The sequence below is a fragment of the Armigeres subalbatus genome, chromosome 3 (genome assembly GCF_024139115.2).
Source record: "Armigeres subalbatus isolate Guangzhou_Male chromosome 3, GZ_Asu_2, whole genome shotgun sequence".
In the NCBI taxonomy this organism is placed as follows: Eukaryota; Metazoa; Arthropoda; class Insecta; order Diptera; family Culicidae; genus Armigeres; species Armigeres subalbatus.
In genome coordinates this window covers 78603423-78621908 of record NC_085141.1, presented here as the reverse complement: position 1 = coordinate 78621908, position 18486 = coordinate 78603423, and the positions used below count along the sequence as shown (strand labels likewise).

Sequence of the window (18486 nt, the reverse complement as noted above, 5' to 3'; positions counted from 1 at the left end):
GCTTTCGGCGACCCGAGTTAATTTTTCAAACAGATGGACTCCTCGTTAGTTATTCACGAAATCGCTTTTATGGATTTTTGTCAGTTCTTGACTCACCAAAACTGCCATAACTCCAACATTTCTCAACCGATTTTGGAGATCAGCATATATCGTTGAAAAGAAGAATAGTTGTTCCTTCAATAAACCGAGCGGACTGTATTTAACGAATTTTTCTTTGCGAAATGAAAAACGCGTCAGATTACTATTAATCGACAAGATAATATATTTGTTTCAAAAGATACATGTGTGTGTATGTGTTTCAATGTTCATGGCAAAGGTGTGACTGTATTAGCTGGATTCTGCATGAGTGGGTTTAGCTCCGAACATCCTCCCGGCGTTGAAATCCTTTCAATCTGGCTTGCTGTCCAGAGGCAGTAGGCAGACCTCGGTTATGGCACGCTTGTACTCGCCCTTAGATGTTTTCACAGTGACGACACGGCAAATGTTGTCCTTTCCAGGGTGTAACTTTATAACCCGTCCGAGGGGCCATTGGAAAGGCGGAGAACCCTGGTCAGCCATCAGAACTAGAGCACCTTCTGCTATGGGTGTTGCTTTCGTCCACTTTGCTCTGTTCTGAAGTTCTGGTAAGTATTCTGCTGTCCACCTTCTCCAGAAATGTTGAAAAAATAGTTTGTACTAATTGCCACCGAGAAAGAGTGCTCTGCTTAACATTAAGGTAGGATGGTTCGGTCACTGCCTTCATCTCTCGGCCAATTAAGAAATGGGCTGGTGTTATCGCTGTAAGGTCAACGTAGTGTAGAATTCCTCGTAAGACAGCTTGTAACCACCGACAATTCGCGTTAGATGATGCTTTACCTGCTTCACACCCGCCTCCCAAATGCCCCCAAAATGAGGGCTCCGAGGAGGTATGAAAGACCATTCGATACCTTGGCCTGTGCAATATTCAGAAATCTTCCTTGCTTGTTGCTGATCCTTGAAGAGGCGCGCTAGCTCTTCAAGCTCATTCTGTGCGCCGACAAAATTCGTCGCATTGTAGGAGAACATCTTACACGGTAGACCACGTCGGCTGGTAAATCGCCGTAATGCAGCCAGAAATGCACTCGTTGTCAAGTCAGACACTAACTCTAAATAGATAGCTCTGGTCAGCATGCAGACAAATAGGCAAACATAAGCCTTCGTGATAAGTGGTCTGCGACTTGCAGTGTGCGATTTAATCAAAAAGGGTCCGGCAAAATCTACACCAGTGTAGGCAAATGTCGGTGCTGGCTGGATACGGTAAGATGGAAAATCTCCCATCAGTTGGGATGTCTTCAGTGGATTCGCTCTGAAACAAGTGATCCGTATAGTCGACTTCACTCTCAGTGGCCAAACCGCTGGCGAACCAACGCAAGCAGACCCTTCTGCCCAATATGCAAATTTGATCGGTGCAAACTTCTCACAATAGCATCCACAAAAGGATGTCCACCAGGCAAAATCATTTGATGTCGACTGTCATAAGGAATGAGAGCGTTTTTGAGTCTACCACCTACGCGCAACATGTCATCTTGTGGATCAATGAAAGGATTCAAACCACTAAGGCGGGGTTTCGATTGACCACCTTCAGCAATCACACGAAGCTCAAGATGAAACGTCTCCTTTTGCACACAACGCACTGTTACTGCCAATGCACCTCTCAATTCCAAAACGGTCAGTGGTCCGCGGATAATTGATTGTTTTCTGCTCGTAATAAACTTCGCGAATCTAATCAAGTAGGCAATTGATCGCAGCATCTTGTCATATTCGTTCACTCGATCAACTATAATCAACCTTTCCATCGGTGATGTAACTGCCAGCACGACACCTTCTTTCAATTAGGGTCTCGCCGACATTTCTCACCAACACGAACGCAGGTTCGTGGTTGCAAACAATCCCATTTGATTTTGCCGTGACAGCTGCTCGTGGTTGCAAACAAACCGAGTAAAAGTGTGAGTGAAACGTGCGTGTACGTACACGATCGCTGAAAGCCTAATTCGGGTAAGTTTTCTTCCAACAACGGTTCGAGTTACACTGCTTCTATCGTTGCAACCTTCAGCATGGGTGGTCCATCCCACCACATCACATTACTCAGCAGTTTTCGAGGAAACTCGCCACGCGAAATTTTATCCGCAGGATTCTCATTAGTAGGTACATAACACCTGTGATTCGTTGAATTTCACTCACTCGGTTGGAAACATACAGCTGCAGTGCCTCCGGTGGTTTTCTAATCCAGAAGTAGACAATTTGGGAGTCGGTCCAAAGGTTCACAGAATCAAATTCAAAATCGATCGCAGCAATCGCCCTTTCAACTAGCTTTCAACTTTCAATTCATCACGAAAACAGCGCCACTTGTGAACGATTTCCTGTGGTACTGGGTCGTCCCATTCCACCGCAAGAACACTTACTTCTCGGAGAATCAATTTTGCCGCAGTTATTACAGGGCCAACCAAACCGAGCAAATCATAAATCTTCGCAACTTCACTAAGGATTTTTCTTTTCGTTGTAGCTTCCGGGTTGCCAGGGACAACGGCAAATGAAAACCAATCATCGACAGGATTCCATACCACACCCAGCGTCTTGGTAATGGCTGAGTTGGTGTCACCTACGTTGAAGTCGGTACCGTGGAGCTCCTTCTTAACACATTGCAATATTTCAGGCCGGTTGGCACACCATTTGTGAGCACCGAAACAGCCTTTCGTCAGTAATCCACTTACTTCTTGCTGCAGAGAACATGCTTCTTGGATGGTATGAGCACCTCCAATCACATCGTCCATATATGTGCTCTTCCAGATGACCTTGGCTGCTCGAGGGAATTCGTTTTGGTGGTCTTCAGCTGCCTGTCGCAGTGCCATAGTGGCTTGGAATGGAGAGGATGCCAGTCCATAGGTTACTGTCACGAGTTCATAAAACTTTAGAGGCTCGTTACGATTATAGCGCCACACTATCCGTTGATATGCAGTGTCCGGGGGTAGAACACCAACCTGTCGGAACATTTTGATGACATCCACTGTAAACACATACCTATAGCTGCGATAATTCAACAGAATCGAAAACAAATCGTTCTGAATGTTCGGTCCCGTCATAAGAGCATCGTTGATCGCTACTCCGGATGAAGTGGCTGCAGAGCCATCAAAGACAACCCTCAATTTAGTCGATGTACTAGTAGGCTTAACAATGGTGGTGGTATGTAGTAAGCGGAACTCGGCTCTTCATTCTCCTCAACCGTGATAGCCTTCATATGACCGAGGTCCTCATATTCTCGCATAAAACTAGCATACTGCTGCTTGATTTCAGGTTCCCTGTCAAGTCGTCGCTCTAACGAGAAGACTCTTTTCGTTGTCATTTTTAGAGAATCGCCAAGTTGTTTCTTCGTATCGTTAAACGGATGTCGCACGAAGTATCTTCCGTTCTGATCTCGTATGTGGGTCTCACGGAAGTGTTCCAAACATCGTTCATCGACCACCTTAGCCGTGTGCTGGATCTCGTCACAAGCTTCCAGCTTGTAGAAGCTTCGTAGAATTTCGGTCAGGTCTTCATTAGCGGTTTGACAAAACGACCGTGCTATTACTGGTGCGTCAGAAGAAATTACGCCGCCAGCGATCCAACCAAACTCTGTTTTGGTCAACACTGGTAAATTCGATCCAAGTTTTAACTGGCCATCCTTAACTATGTGCCAAAAAATCTCCGCACCAACGAGCATATCAATGCGTCCTCTTCGATGGTAGTACGGATCAGCTAACTTTATGTTCGCCGGAATGGACCACGATGATGTATCGAAGGATCTTTCTGGAATGTCACTTGTAATCTTCGGTGCCACGAGAAATTCCAATTCAGCCGTGAAGTCGCCCATGCAGGACTCGAGTGTCATGCGTACCATACGACGAAGCCTTGTGTTTGTCCCATTGAGTCCGCTCACGGTGTAGTCAACAGGTTCCTTCTTCTGGGCGAACAGATTGGCAAAACGTTCCGTGACGATATGCACTGTAGATGCAGAGTCCAGTAGCACCCGGCAGGGATACACAACAGAGTTCGAGCCACGGACTTGGACCACCGCGGTTGATAACAATGTGTGCTTTGTATCACTTTCAACACTGACGCTTAATGTTGTGGCAGTGCCGGATCGAGGCACATTAACTTCTTGGACGCCAGCCTCGGAGTCTCTATGAGAGGATCGAGAATCTTCATTTTCAGCGGTATTCCTGGCAGCATTTTTCGAGTCGTCCAATTTGCAACTGGTTGCGTCACCGGCGTGCAGCGACGTATGGTGGCGTTTGCCACATTCACGGCAACTATGCGACGAAGTACATCCATTTGTCCGGTGGCCTTTCTGCAAGCAATTGAAGCAGCAACCGGATTTCTTTAGTGTGCTATACTGCCGTCATACGCATATCTGTCCCATGTTTGCTGGGATTTCCTATATACATGGGACAACTATGCGTAGAACGGCAGTATATTTGTCACTCAGTTTCTTGAAGCCCTCGCATTTCCATAGTTCATGGGCACTTTTACAAACAGCACATTTGAGTTCACCTTTCAGTTCACTTGTATTCACTAGCGTGTGCCCCTTGGACACCGCTTTCGGTTTCACATTTTCCACTTTAATGTTCGTTTCAATTTTTTCAATAATTTTACACTGTTCTTTCAGAAACGCCATCGTATCCAAATAGCTCGGAAGAGTTCCTGGTTTCTGCCGCGTCTCCCATGCAACTCTCGTAGCTTTGTCCATGCGCGATGAAATAATATTGACCACCATTTGCTCGCCGAGGCCTTCCAGTTTGAGGTTCAGGTTTTTAAGAGCTTCTACATTTTTATTGCAGACGTCAAGCAATTTTCGGAGATTTGTTGAGCTATCTTTGGAGATTCGTGGCAAATTGAACAAACACTCGATGTGCTTGTCGATGATAAGCCTCCGGTCTTCGAATCTGTCCGTCAAGAATCGCCAGGCAGCATCTTCACTGTGTTCAATGGCACTTTTCACGCGAGTAAGTTTGTACCGCACTGCCCCTTTCTGACGAGTGAGAGTCTTCAATTGCTCATCCATCTTCTGTTGTTTTTTGCTTCGCTTTTTGCAAGGATTTCTGTTCACTGATTGCTTTCGGTGTTGGCATCACAACACGATCACTTTTGCTCTTGTTTCCAAGCGACGGCCATTTGCAATTTTCGCAGCGCGTCGCTGCACTCGACCAGCGGATCTGGTGAGTGCTCAATTTCAATGATTTTTCGCGGAAAAAACACTCGCGTCGACGTTTTTCCACTACTTCTCACTATATCCGGTCATAGAAGGACCAATGTTGCTTCAATAAACCGAGCGGACTGTATTTATCGGATTTTTCTTTGCGAAATGAAAAACGCGTCCGATTACTGTTAATCGACAAGATAATATTTTTGTTTTCAAAAGATACATGTGTGTGTATGTGTAGTGTTTCCTCATTGTTTCCTCATTTTGGAAAAATAAAAATGGAGGCAGCCATATCGAATTTCACCGCCATCTTGGATTTATTTTTGAAAACTATTTTACGGCTAGGTTTGCAACCACCGATTTTGAATATTAATACATCGGTAAAAAGCTTAACTTATATTGAGCTTTGTGTCCAAAAATCTCAGGCGTATGTTTTTTCTATCAAAAGTTTTGTACGATTTACCAAATTATATTTGTAAGGCCCATCTGATCAACAAACATTATTTTTATATTTTTACATACTACGACCTCAGATCCTTGATTTCATACCCTATTCTACGCCAAATATGTTTTAAAAATTAAAAGTATATCTACAACAGTATTTTATTTGAAGGGCTCAAAAGTTTTGAGCATAACGGAGCCGTATTAAAGTTATTGTATTAAATAATTCAGTTTTGGTGAGTCAAGAATCGAGGGGTTCATAAAAGTGATTTCGTGAGTAACTAATAAGGGGTCCATCTTTCTGAAAAAATTAACTCGGAACCTTAATATACTTGCCGAAAGCTTTCGAATGAACATAAATTTAGGCAGTATTAAGAACCTTGTGCAAATAGTGGTCCGGTCTCAGCGAGAATTGCTCAGGAGAAACATTAAGATAGATGCAAAAATGAATCAGAAGACAGAAACATTAAAATAAATAGGCATTTCAATGGTAGAACTCTGGCGATCGCTGGTGTAGTTCTAGAAAAAAACGCAGATAGAAACTATTTTCAAGAATGAATGGGGTTTCAGTTCCTATGAAATCATCAGGGTAAAAAAATATTTATTAAAATAGGTAGCGAGCATACAATCACTGCAATGTGAAAAAGAACTCTAACTGATCCAAAACTTGCAAGATTTGTCTCAAGTTAACAAATGGCAGAAAAATAAGAAACAGCGTTTATTTAAAAAAAAAAAACAAAACATTTACATTGCCTTATCATTTTAAGATTTACCTATATGACATAGCTTGGTATTATAATGGCATTTAAACAATCAAGGTAAATGAGGTAATTAATACAGTGCTAGTGCACACTCAATAAGAAAAATACAATTTGAAACATCCCTTTGGGCGCAATTCTGGTATATTTTAAAATGAGAAATAAAAGTTTTTGTTCCTTGCGGGCCCAATTTTCTATAGTCATTTTATATTCGATTATATGATCACCAGCGACATTTGTTTGATAAATTTTGGGACCATACATTGCTGTATACGTTTAATGAAGTACCAGCAAGTTCTACTTTTAACAATTCAATGAAAAACATTATACGTAATAAGTAGGTAATTACGTAATAAGAAATACAAATCGCATTAGTGTAAAGCTATTGTTAATAAGTTAGTGCAATAACTTAATAAAATCCAAGCAAATCAGCGGTTGGGCGAATGTCTGCAAACAACATTCAAGAAGAAACTCTTTCATTAAAACGACTAGCAAAAACCAATCTTGAATGTGAACTTGTTACATCGTGGCATAAATGAAGAGGAAATTAGTAGAAACGAAGTAAGAAAAGTAAAGGCAAATCATCATGCAGCTTCCTTTCGGAAGAACCTACCTATTCTGATCGGACGCCGAGGAAGAAGGCCTCTGGATACCGACGGAAGTGGGAGAACTACCGGAACCAACCAAACTTGAGGAAGTAACACCACTGGCGGACGCAACCAGCTGGGGTGTACTCAGCTGGATGCCGCTACTGGAGGCAACCTCGCGAAACCAACCGGCAACGTCGACATCTTCCTGCTTAGCTCGCTGTAAGAATGGGTGCTTGAGCAAATCCGGGTACTTGGGCCGGGCTTCATAATTCTTCTGCAGACACAGTTTCACAAAGTCCCGAAAATGCGAACTAAAGTCCTGATCTTCGGGTAAACTGGGTGGGCTGGACGTGAGCACTTTGGTGAGAACTTCAAAGTCGGTCTTGCAATTACGGTAGGGAAACATTGCAGTTGCCAGCTCGACCAGTGTTATTCCGAGAGACCAGACATCCGCCCGGATATCGTACGACTGATTGGCCGGATCGATTCGTTCAGGCTGAAAGGTAGATTGAGGGCAAGTTATTTGATCCATACCATACATTAAATGTTTCAAATCATATTACCGCCATGTATGCAGCGCACCCAGCCGATCTGGTCCGAGCATTGGAGTCCACCAACCGGCCGCTAATACCAAAATCACAGAGTTTGATGTTTCCACGGTCGTCTATCAGTATGTTCGAGGGTTTTACGTCCCGATGGATCACATTGTGGTTGTCCTTCAGATAGGCCAGCGCATTCACTGTGGCCACCGTAACCTTGCCCAGTATTCGCTCAGGCACCGGCTTTTTGGATTTTTTCTGCAGTTTGTCGAAACAGGTCGTCATCAGCTCCATACAGATCCACACGTCTGCATCTGTGATGAAGCAGCCCAAGCACTTTACGATGTAGCAACATTTCTCCGACTTGAGCACCACATCCAGATCCATGATGATTCGTTTGTTTTCTTCATCGTTTCCCGTTCGACGCATTTGCTGCAGAAACATAAAGAAAGCAAAGGTAATATTAAATTAGTTTTTCAGTTTCTTAAGGGACACATCTTCAATGTACCTTCACGGCAATAATTGCACCACTCGGTTTGTGACGCATTTTGACGACGTGGCCACTAGTTCCGCTGCCAAGTTCGCCCAGATCCTGCATATCCGTCAGGGTTGTCTTGTATACTTGATCGTTGATTTTGATCATTCCACTTTTGTCGATGATCATCACCAGTTCAGCATCATTGCGCCGGCTGTTTGATTGTGTTCTTGAAGGAAGATCCAACCCGAGGCCCGAACCTGGAAATATTAGATAATGAGTTTTGGTGCAGAACTAATAATATCATTAGCAATTATTTGAGATCGAGCTAGCGCTTTAACTTCGTAATTAGTGAAATTATTTTGTCATTTTATGTACAGTTATTTACAATTGTAGTCCAGCGTTTTCAAATCAATATTTAAATCTAATTGGAACATTAAAGCGTTTACATCAATTCTATCGTTACATTCGTTAACAAAGACGATGTACTTCAGAAACAAGCGGAGAATTTCCACTCGCGCAGCTCTCCCTATCCGTGTCGTAGCTGGTGTGAGGCAAGGATGTATAATATCACCGTTACTGTTCATCATCGTAATCGACGAGATTCTGGTAAATGGGATTGACCGTCAACCAAACCGCGGGCAGTTATGGCAGCCTATAACCATGGAGCACCTAAACTACTTCGAATTGGCTGATGACGTTGCACTCCTCGCTCAACGGCGCTCTGATATGCAGAGTAAGCTCAACGACCTTGCCGAGCGCTCCTCTTCGGCAGGTTTAGTCATCAACATCAACAAAACCAAATCTTTGGATGTAAACACGGGGACTTCTTCCAGTTTCACAGTAGCCGGGCAACCAGTGGAGAATGTTGAAAGCTTCCAATATGTTGGTAGCCAAATGGCGTCAGACGGCGGTACCAAGATCGACATAGGCGCACGGATCAAGAAAGCAAGGGCTGCCTTTGCGAGTTTAAGAAATATCTGGAAAACAGGCAGATAAGTGAACGCACCAAAATACGAATTTTCAACTCTAACGTGAAATCTGTGTTGAACGCTAGCGAAACTTGATGTGTATCAGTGGAGAACACTCAACGGCTGATGCAGGTGCCTGCGGTATATAATTCGGGCCTGGTGGCCTCACAACTGGATCTCAAACAACGAGCTCCATCGTCGTTGTCACCAGAGGCCGATAGCAACAGAAATTCGGGATCGGAAGTGGGGCTGGGTCAGCCACACTCTACGTAAGGGCGGAACAAGTAAACAAGCATTAGACTGGAACCCAGCGGGACATCGCAGCAGAGGCAGACCCAGAGGCTCATGGCGGCGAAGCCTCAATAAATAAATAAAAGAAGACGACCGAAATCTAACCTGGCAATAGGTTAAAGCGATAGCCGGGCAACGCTCAGGATGGAGATCTTTCAAATCGGCCCTTTGCACCACCGATTCCTGGCAAAACAGGTCTCGCGAGGTCCTCGAACGACAGTCGCCTCCAACTATCTGTCACCCGTTGCATCACGTGCAGAAGCTTCCGATGCTCGATTTTCCCATTCACCCGCAGGTAAAGTTGGGATTGCTGCGATGATGAAAGTTCCTCCATTTCAATATTTCGCCACGCGCGTGTTCAGTCTAACGCTGGACTGTTCTGTTCCACCTTTGGCAGTTCGGTTTGCTGGACGAAGTACCGGTGGATCAGATCGGCGGAGGGGTTTTGTTGGATATGATGGGTAATTTGGGATAAATTTGATAGGATTGACTTTAGGATTGTCTATTGAAATTTCAGGGCGAGGAATTGCGTGGATTTATAGTAGGGAATGGATTCGATCTCTTGCAAATTTCGATTGGTACGGTACCACAGCTTCGACGTACCGAATGTATACATTATCACCCGCTGGTGCAGATTCAGCCTACGCAAGGACTGCAGCCACATTTGCTGTGAGAACTTGCCCGCCAGCGCATCCCAGTTGAGTGTGGACATCGGCCTAATCGAGTTGGCGAAGGTAACACCCAGAATCTTGACTACGTTGGCTGTTTGTAGCCGCTGGGTACCAATTTCGTTACCTTCGACAACATTCCGCAAATTCGGTTTTGCGCTAGCGGCAAGCCCAAGGCGACGAAATATTTCATTCGTCGCTTCTTTTTGCCACGATGACGTCACAACCATGCTGATGTCGCCGGCGTAGGCAACGAGCAGATCATCCCCACATACTTGCTCGAGCCTACACACCGTGGATGAAAATAGAGCACGAACAGATGCATGGACAACGTGTCGCCTTGACCAAAGATGGCAAGAAGCAACAAGATAACCGAGTTCAAAACTTTTCATACATCTCACCGGAGACACTGAAATCAATGAAAGTGCTTCCATCTGTTGCACAAAAACTCAAGCATTAATACTATTTTGAAGGTTTTTGTTTCAGAGGCAGACCCAGAGGCTCATGGCGGCGAAGCCTCAATAAATAAATAAAAGAAGACGACCAAAATCTAACCTGGCAATAGGTTAAAGCGATAGCCGGGCAACGCTTGGGATGGAGATCTTTCAAATCGGCCCTTTGCACCACCGATTCCTGGCAAAACAGGTCTCGCGAGGTCCTCGAACGACAGTCGCCTCCAACTATCTGTCACCCGTTGCATCACGTGCAGAAGCTTCTGATGCTCGATTTTCCCATTCACCAGCAGGTAAAGTTGCGATCGCTGCGATGAGGAAAGTTCCTTCATTCCAATATTTCGTCATTTCCAGTCTAGCGATGGACTGTTCTGTTCCACCTTTGGCAATTCGGTTTGCTGGACGAAGTACCGGTTGATCAGATCGGCGGAGGGGTTTTGTTGGATATGGTGGGGAATTAGGGATAAATTTGATAGGATTCACTTTAGGTCAGGATTGTCTATTGGAATTGCAGGACGAGGGATTTCGTGAAAAAGAAGGGATTTATAGCAGGGAATGTATTCGATCTCTAGCAAATGTCGATTGGTACGGTACCACAGCTTCGACGTACCGAATGTATACATTATTACCCGCTGGTGCAGATTCAGCCTACGCAAGGACTGCAGCAATATTTGATGTGAGAACTTGCCCGCCAGCGCATCCCAGTTGAGTGTGGACATCGGCCTAATCGAGTTGGCGAAGGTAACACCCAGAATCTTGACTACGTTGGCTGTTTGTAGCCGCTGGGTACCAATTTCGTTACCTTCGACAACATTCCGCAAATTCGATTTTGCGCTAGCGGCAAGCCCAAGGCGACGAAATATTTCATTCGTCGCTTCTTTTTGCCACGATGCCGTCACAACTACGCTGATGTCGTCGACGTAGGCAACGAGCAGATCATCCCCACATACTTGCTCGAGCCTACACACCAGTGGATGAAGATAGAGCACGAACAGATGCATGGACAACGTGCCGCCTTGACCAAAGATGGCAAGAAGCAACAAGATAACCGAGTTCAAAACTTTTCATACATCTCACCGGAGACACTGAAATCAATGAAAGTGCTTCCATCTGTTGCACAAAAACTCAAGCATTAATACTATTTTTGAAGGTTTTTGTTTATCGTGTATCGAGAATGTAAATATGAAAAAGAGCGCAAACGTCAGTTACACGGCAACACCATCTGTGTCTTTTGTTTTTCTTTAAAACTCTGTTCTACTCCTCCACAATAACAAGTCGCTCCATAGTTACACATCCAATGCGTAACCATGATCATGGACCAAATGATTGTCGCGAGTTTTCCTTGTATTTTCGTTAGCTAGGTGTGTTTCCTGATCTATGTCAACATTTCTCGGGTACTTATTCAAAATGACGTATGTGATTTTGTAAACAAAGATTCAAACATCGATTTGTCCGATCTGATAGCCCTCCCACGCAAACCATCGCCATAGACAGATAGGGGGAGGCTTCGGCTACCTGTGGGTGGTGTTGATTAGCGTCGGTGTGCTTCAGATAAGACAAATCGACGTTTGAATCTTTGTTTACAAAAGCACATACGTCCTCTTGAATAAGTACCCGAGATTTCCAAATTCAACTTCTCCAGCAATATTAATTTCGTTATCCTCATATTGTGGCCTAAATCCATTGGAGTTGCTTCTTCGTTCGATGAAACATATATTTCCATCGGAGTTGATATTACTGCCGCAGGATTAACTGGGAAAAGCGATGGAGCTGCGAAATGCCTTAAGCTAAAATGGATTTAATAGCTGGACTTTGTTATCATTGTTCTTTATGATCGTACCCTTGAGATTCATTTCTGTGATTTGTAAAAGCAGAGTTTGGCGAAATGCTTCGAGCAGATTTGACTGCTCTTATTGACACCAGGGTTTTGACGAAACTCGGTCCAGGGTCTTACATCCTAAAACATAATTTAATATACGCACTTCATTAAATGAAAATAAGATTGGTAAACATCTCGCCAGTTCACTTTTAAAGAAACTGTTTTTGTCCATCGCCTTGTATGAGTTGTTTGCATGGTGCAATGGCTCAGCTGTTTTTGTTTTATTTTATTGACATTTATTCAAAAGATGATCGATTAAAATTAACAGTGTACTAGTTCGGTTTTTGTTCACTTGGGGCGCTTATCGTGTCTCCGTAAAATCAAAGAAGTCGGGTATCTTGTTGCTTCTTGCCATCTTTGCCTTGACGCACCGACCGAGTGATCTCGAACGATCGTGAGAGGTGCACATTGATAAGTAGTCGGGATGTGGACCGACTGGCTATATTCGAGAGAAGAGAGATGAGTTCCTCGTTGAACCCGAACGACCGCATGCTTTCGAAAAGAAACGAGTGCCGTACCCGATCGAAGGCATTCTCCAGATCGAAGCTGATGAGATTGGCGATCCTATCTTTCAGAGCGAGAGTGGCCTGGAAGATATTTCGCTTTGCGTTTGATTTCTGTCCATTGCTTAGGACGCGTTGGGCCTCCATAATGCCACAGACAAACAGACGTAATACTAGATAAATTATCATCGACCATGACTATAACGATCAATTTTAATTTGATTGTTTGCATGTTTCACAACTAGAGGCGCTAGCGTCGTTTTCCTTCGAGTTTGACATTTCACCACCGACAAACCGACGGGCCTCTCTAATTCCAAAATTGGCAAACAAATTTAACGCTGTTTTACTTGCAGTGTAGTAACTCGTTCTGTCACTGCTGACATAAGTGATCATTTGACAAAAGTAGTCAAGAAAGAGAGAAGGAAAAATGCCCGAGAATCGACCAGCTGTTCGGTGTAAACATCATATGCACGCTTTGCGTAATCTACATGGCGATGTTAATTAGATTAAACCCAATTAAAAATCTCTTCACAATGCTATAATCGACAGTAAAAATCTTATACCATCACTACAAAAAGCGCTTTTAGCCTAAAAAATAATTCTAGCATAAAAATATTGATACTTATGATAAACATTCTCAGATGATTATTATTCGGTAGCTGATAAAATTCATTAAAGACTGCATGCTCGAATTTAACCACACAGATTTGAGAGCTGTTGTGTAAATCATCGCACAGATGGAGTTAGTGGAATAAATTGCCATGAGTTTTGAAGAATTTCATATGAGAAGGCACGTCGGTTTGTCGGTGATTTCACTCCACTCCGCCTCCTGGTGATAATGCCATACGAAACATTGTTTCGTGTAACATGCTCGCAAGATGGTGGTAGAGGTGTCGAGCTATGAATTTTTCAGAAATATGTTCAAGCTGTTACGTCTGTTTGTCTGCGATAATGCGTTCCATCCTGTTATTCAGGATGCGGGAGGGTAATTTATAATCGCTGTTGAGCAGCAATATCCGGCCATATCGCTCGGGCTGTGTTGTCACTCCCCTTCTTCATATTATTTTTAGGTATTATTCCTTTGATATTTGATATATTTATCTCTTACGCAGGGCTAGTTTATGGTATCAATAACATAATTAAGTATTATTGAGCCTATTTCTCCTGCTCGGGCTGCCACGTGCGTCTCGTTGATGCGCATCAACATTACGCTGCAGTGCTAACATTTCTCCTTTCAGCCGGTTGATGGTGGTTATGGTTTGTGGCTGAGGATAATAGCCGTCGTACGCTAGCCGTAGTTGCGCATAGAGGTGCTGATGCATATCGTGGAATTCCTCGTAGGCGACACGAGATTTCCACTTGAAAACAATTTGATTTTTGGCTTAGCGTACGACAGCCACCATTGCATATACGACGCGTAGTTTCTGCACTGACGAGTCCAATATTACCTCTTATACTGGAACTCGGCAACGTTTTCTTCAGTTAGGCTCTGTCTCAATTGGATAATTAAACCGAAATTAAACTTAAAATGACATTTCAATAATTATCAAATAACCCTGCACGCAGACCAGATTGCTTTTGACAGATATCGAATCAGATGACAGATATTTTCCATCGATGTCTTATTGAAATTGCTGGGTAGCACCAGCCATTCTTATAACGGGGTGATTTTTTAATTTTCGAACTGTCACTCTTAAGTTTCAGGCTCCAAATGAGACAGACCCTTAGAAGATGCGGTCTAAGGGCCCAGAAACCGCGCCCGGGCTCGTGTCCCAGTGGGGGAAGACAGAGTCTGAGCGTTAGCGCTTTGTGATCTGTAAAACAACAGACGTGCGTGTAGGCGGACTTAAATTTGTCGCGCGTTCGACAGACGTACGCAAAATAGGCATCACGTGGACATAGTTTCTCCCATACATCATGTAGCTGCAGTTGCTGTACCTGTACAGCGGTTTCAAGAGACGGACTGGTGTTCGGGCTGGACGAATCGCACGCAATTTAAATCGCCAGCTACGATGACGTTCTCGGTGTGGTGGCGGAGATAATAGGCGAGCGTGTCATTAAAGAACTCCTCTCTAGAAGCGCGCTGTGCAGTGCCGGAGAAAGCGTAGACGTTGCAGATCGTAGTGTCGTGCACTCGCAGCGCGATTAGTCGGCTGTCCAGGCTCTTCTCCACGTGAGTGACATGGATGTGCTCCTTCACCGCTACAGGCGTGCCTCTCCATGTGTGGTCCACATTCGCGAAAACGACAAAGCCAGGCAAAGGAAAGTTTTCAGCTCTCGACTTCCTGCAGACGCATGATATCGAGGTTTTGGCTGCTTATGAAGATTAGGAGTACGTTCATTTTTGTGGGGTTCGTGATCGTGCCGATGTTGATGGATGTGAGATTGTATGACGTGAGAGCTATTTATGGAAGGAAGTCCACATCCTGCTCGTCGTCATCGTCGTGGCATCGCTGTTTCTTGCCGGGCGGCTTCGGCTACTTCTCGTCGATGTGGACGATCTTTCGATCGCATCTCTTTTGCTGGCTTTTTAAATATGTCAACAAAGACCACTTCAGCGGTCTGTGATTGTGTGCGCAACGACGACGACGAGTTGCGTGCGGTTTGGGAGATACCGTTCGTGCAATTTGATCAGCAGATTGGATAGCTGTTGTTTTTTTTTTTTTTTTTAGCCGGACAGTTCGGTCTGACTCTACGGCTGTGGCAGCTCGAGGAAAGCCTCCAGCGATGCTGGTGATGGAGCGACAGAACGCTGCCCTATCGGTTTGTCGGAGTTTTGCAACGTTCGCCTTCTTCGGTGGTTGTCGTGGCCCAATTTGCTTCGCCACGTTCTCATAGCTGTTCTGGACTAGCAGCTTTTTGTTCTGGTCAAATGATATGCCAGCATGCGCTTGCTCTTTGTAAATGTCACTTATGTCACTTATAAACTTATAAACAATGTATGTCACTTAGAAACAATGTATGTCACTTAGAAACAATGTATGTCACTTATAAACAATGTATGTCACTTATAAACAATGTAGGCCTGCTGTCCATCGATCGTTACCCACGAATCGATGTTTCTATGGACTAGCGTTCGGGCCGACCAAATGCCGAGCGTTATCCCACCGAACTTGAACCCTTCTCCCCAAGTTAGCTCTCGCAGCGAAAACACTTCTGCGAAGGCACTAAAAAATTCCACGATTTTTTCTTCTGGGACGTTTTCTGGCAGGTCGTGCAGTTTAACCTCTACACATCCATCTTCCAAGACCAAGAGATCAAGCAAGACCATGCTGAGGGTGGCTGGGTTCGATTCCCGGTGCCGGTCTAGGCAATTTTGGAAATTGTCTCGACTTCCCTGGGCATAAAAGTATCATCGTGCTAGCCTCATACCATATACCATATACGAATGCAAAAATGGTAACCTGGCTTAGAAACCTCGCAGTTAATAACTGTGGAAGTGCTTAATGAACACTAAGATGCGAGGCGGCTCTTTCCCAGTGTGGGGATGTAATGCCAATAAGAAGAAGAAGAAGAAGAAGACATCCATCTTCCATGGTGATGCGAAGCTTGTACTTTTTCCCCACGTGCTGCACTTCATGCTTCTCATCATGTTCTTGCACTATTCGTTGTGCGAGCGCCAGGTTGTCAACCTTCACGAACGCACATTGTTCACCTCTGTGGCACTGTAGTCTCAACACTTCTTCTTTCTTCAGGCCGAGTACCGTACGGCAAAAACCGTGAATCTTTTCGAATGACGGTTTCACCGGGAAACTCGAATAGTCAACATGGAAAGCCTAATCGCGGATCACTAAAACACGCGACGCGGCACGGACAGAATCGAACTATAATCGATCACTTGACTTTCCAAGAGCGCAATCGGAAACACGTCTGCACGCCTCAGAAGCTGAGTGGTAACTGATGAGGGTTAAGATTTGCAAATAAAGCATTGAAACGTGGATGAAGTTAGATTTAACAGGCGCATCATTATATAAAGAGCTTGATGATAGTTCAAAAACTTCTTAAACATAGAACAAATTATATTGGTGCACAGGTGACCATTTTCATCACGCGACGCCTCTGATCAAATCAGAGACTAGCCCACAGGAAAGCTGGCGGCCATTGCCACTCGCAGAAAACTGAATACAAGTGGCGTAATACTCCTACCTTTAATGCAGCGTATACACCATTAAAGCAGTTTGACCATCATTGACTCCGCCCCGAGAAAATGCTGTGGTTGCTGCTTTGTCTGGCTCGTCGGTTGGAAAAAATCAAAGCTGTTTGAGCTGTCGGGGGCGGAGTCAAGGTTCGCCGAACATGTTTGAGCGTTTGTAGTGAAGTCGCACAAACCCCCATATTTTTTTGATGATTGGTGTTTAAGTTGGCCTTCGTGTGTGTTATGGACCCCCCTGACACCTTCGACAACTCAAACCGTTTTAATTTTTTCCAACCGAGCCGCCAACTGTCAAATGGTTGTTCGAACAACTTCACACACGTTCAAACAAAGCAGCAACGGAAGCGTTTTCTTGGGGGCGGAGTCAATGTGCGTCAAACTGCTTGACTGGTGTGTACGTTGCATTACGTACGCGTTTCCGGGGTGGTCGTGTACATATTGCACATTATTTAAACTCGAACGTACAAACAAAACATATTAAAATAGTTCAATCAAAGATAATTGCGTATTTCCGGGGATTAAACCACCCGACTTGGACGTTAATTTACAATATTATGAAAACTCATATGTGAATATGTACGTTATGTGGAAGATATTGATTTGGAAAATGTAAAGTGGTTACCTCCAATACATTTTCCAAATCAATATCTTCCACATAACGTACATATTCACATATGAGTTTTCATAACATTGTATATTAAAATACTTTATTCACCGAACGACATAAAACGTGAACAAACATTCGCGGGAAACGTACAGACTAACTAACAATGACTGACATGTATGTCCTTAACTCTATTATATGCTATTCGCGCAACTACGGGTAGCAGTCGAGCTGCTAGCCTTGATGATGGTGTGTTGCGATAGGAAAATCGCAACTGTGATTCAGTGGTTCGCAACATCTCCCCGCTTAATACAGCTGGTACGGGTCAAACCGGGCTGCAAAATGGTGGGTTGACATCAAGGAAGGAGCGCCCAACAGATCTCTGGTCCCCACAAGTCCCTATCTCACGCTTCCACGGGTCGTCCGATGACAAAAGACCGCCAGCTAAGGGTTGTGTACTTAGCTGGTAGTGCAGCCTGGGCACTGTTGTCCTTCTGACATCAGCTAGAGTGAGAATGTACGCCTCGAGCGACAGCGTCTGCCTGGTACCCAGCGGCTGATTAACGAAATGCTGTATCGCGTCAGCTATACCTAAGGTGGCAGCCCCATCATCGCGATGTAGGTAACGCGACCCCGGTAAGGTAGCTTACTGAAGCCTCTCAAATACCACGAAAAATGGAGATAGAAGAAAAAGAGAACGTTATTTTTGGCAACCGACCCGGCAACGAAATAAGGACTATGATTGGAAACTCGGTACCTGGAATGTCAGGACCCTAAATGAACCTGGACGAGTGAGCCTTCTGGCTCGTGAACTGCAGAAGGTTGGAGTGAACGTGGCTGCTATTCAAGAAGTCCGATGGCCTAGATCCGGAGAACGTGAATTCCGAGCCGTGGACCAATACTGCATTCAAGTATAACATCTATCACAGCGGCGGTGAAAAAGCAGAGCATGGAGTTGGTTTCGTAGT

At 44.4% G+C, this 18486-nt stretch overlaps 2 protein-coding genes across 5 annotated transcripts in view; both read right to left on the bottom strand.

The window, feature by feature from the left end:
* Window positions 1–18486, bottom strand: part of LOC134222966 (dual specificity mitogen-activated protein kinase kinase hemipterous-like) — a 33410-nt gene that overhangs the window by 7570 nt on the left and 7354 nt on the right. For all 4 annotated transcript variants that reach the window (XM_062702110.1, XM_062702107.1, XM_062702108.1 and 1 more), the window contains exons 2-4: window positions 8031–8257; window positions 7547–7954; window positions 7007–7479 (exon numbers count right to left, since the gene is read on the bottom strand). In XM_062702110.1, the coding sequence (XP_062558094.1) occupies window positions 7007–7479; window positions 7547–7954; window positions 8031–8257 (1108 nt within the window). The remainder of the gene's footprint in view (window positions 1–7006; window positions 7480–7546; window positions 7955–8030; window positions 8258–18486) is intronic.
* LOC134222967 (uncharacterized) lies at window positions 279–2004 on the bottom strand. The gene is made up of 2 exons (XM_062702111.1): window positions 1530–2004; window positions 279–1324 (listed from the first exon to the last, which is right to left on the bottom strand). Exons 1-2 carry the CDS (start codon window positions 1541–1543, stop codon window positions 772–774), a joined length of 567 nt encoding a protein of 188 aa, XP_062558095.1. The 5' UTR covers window positions 1544–2004; the 3' UTR covers window positions 279–771.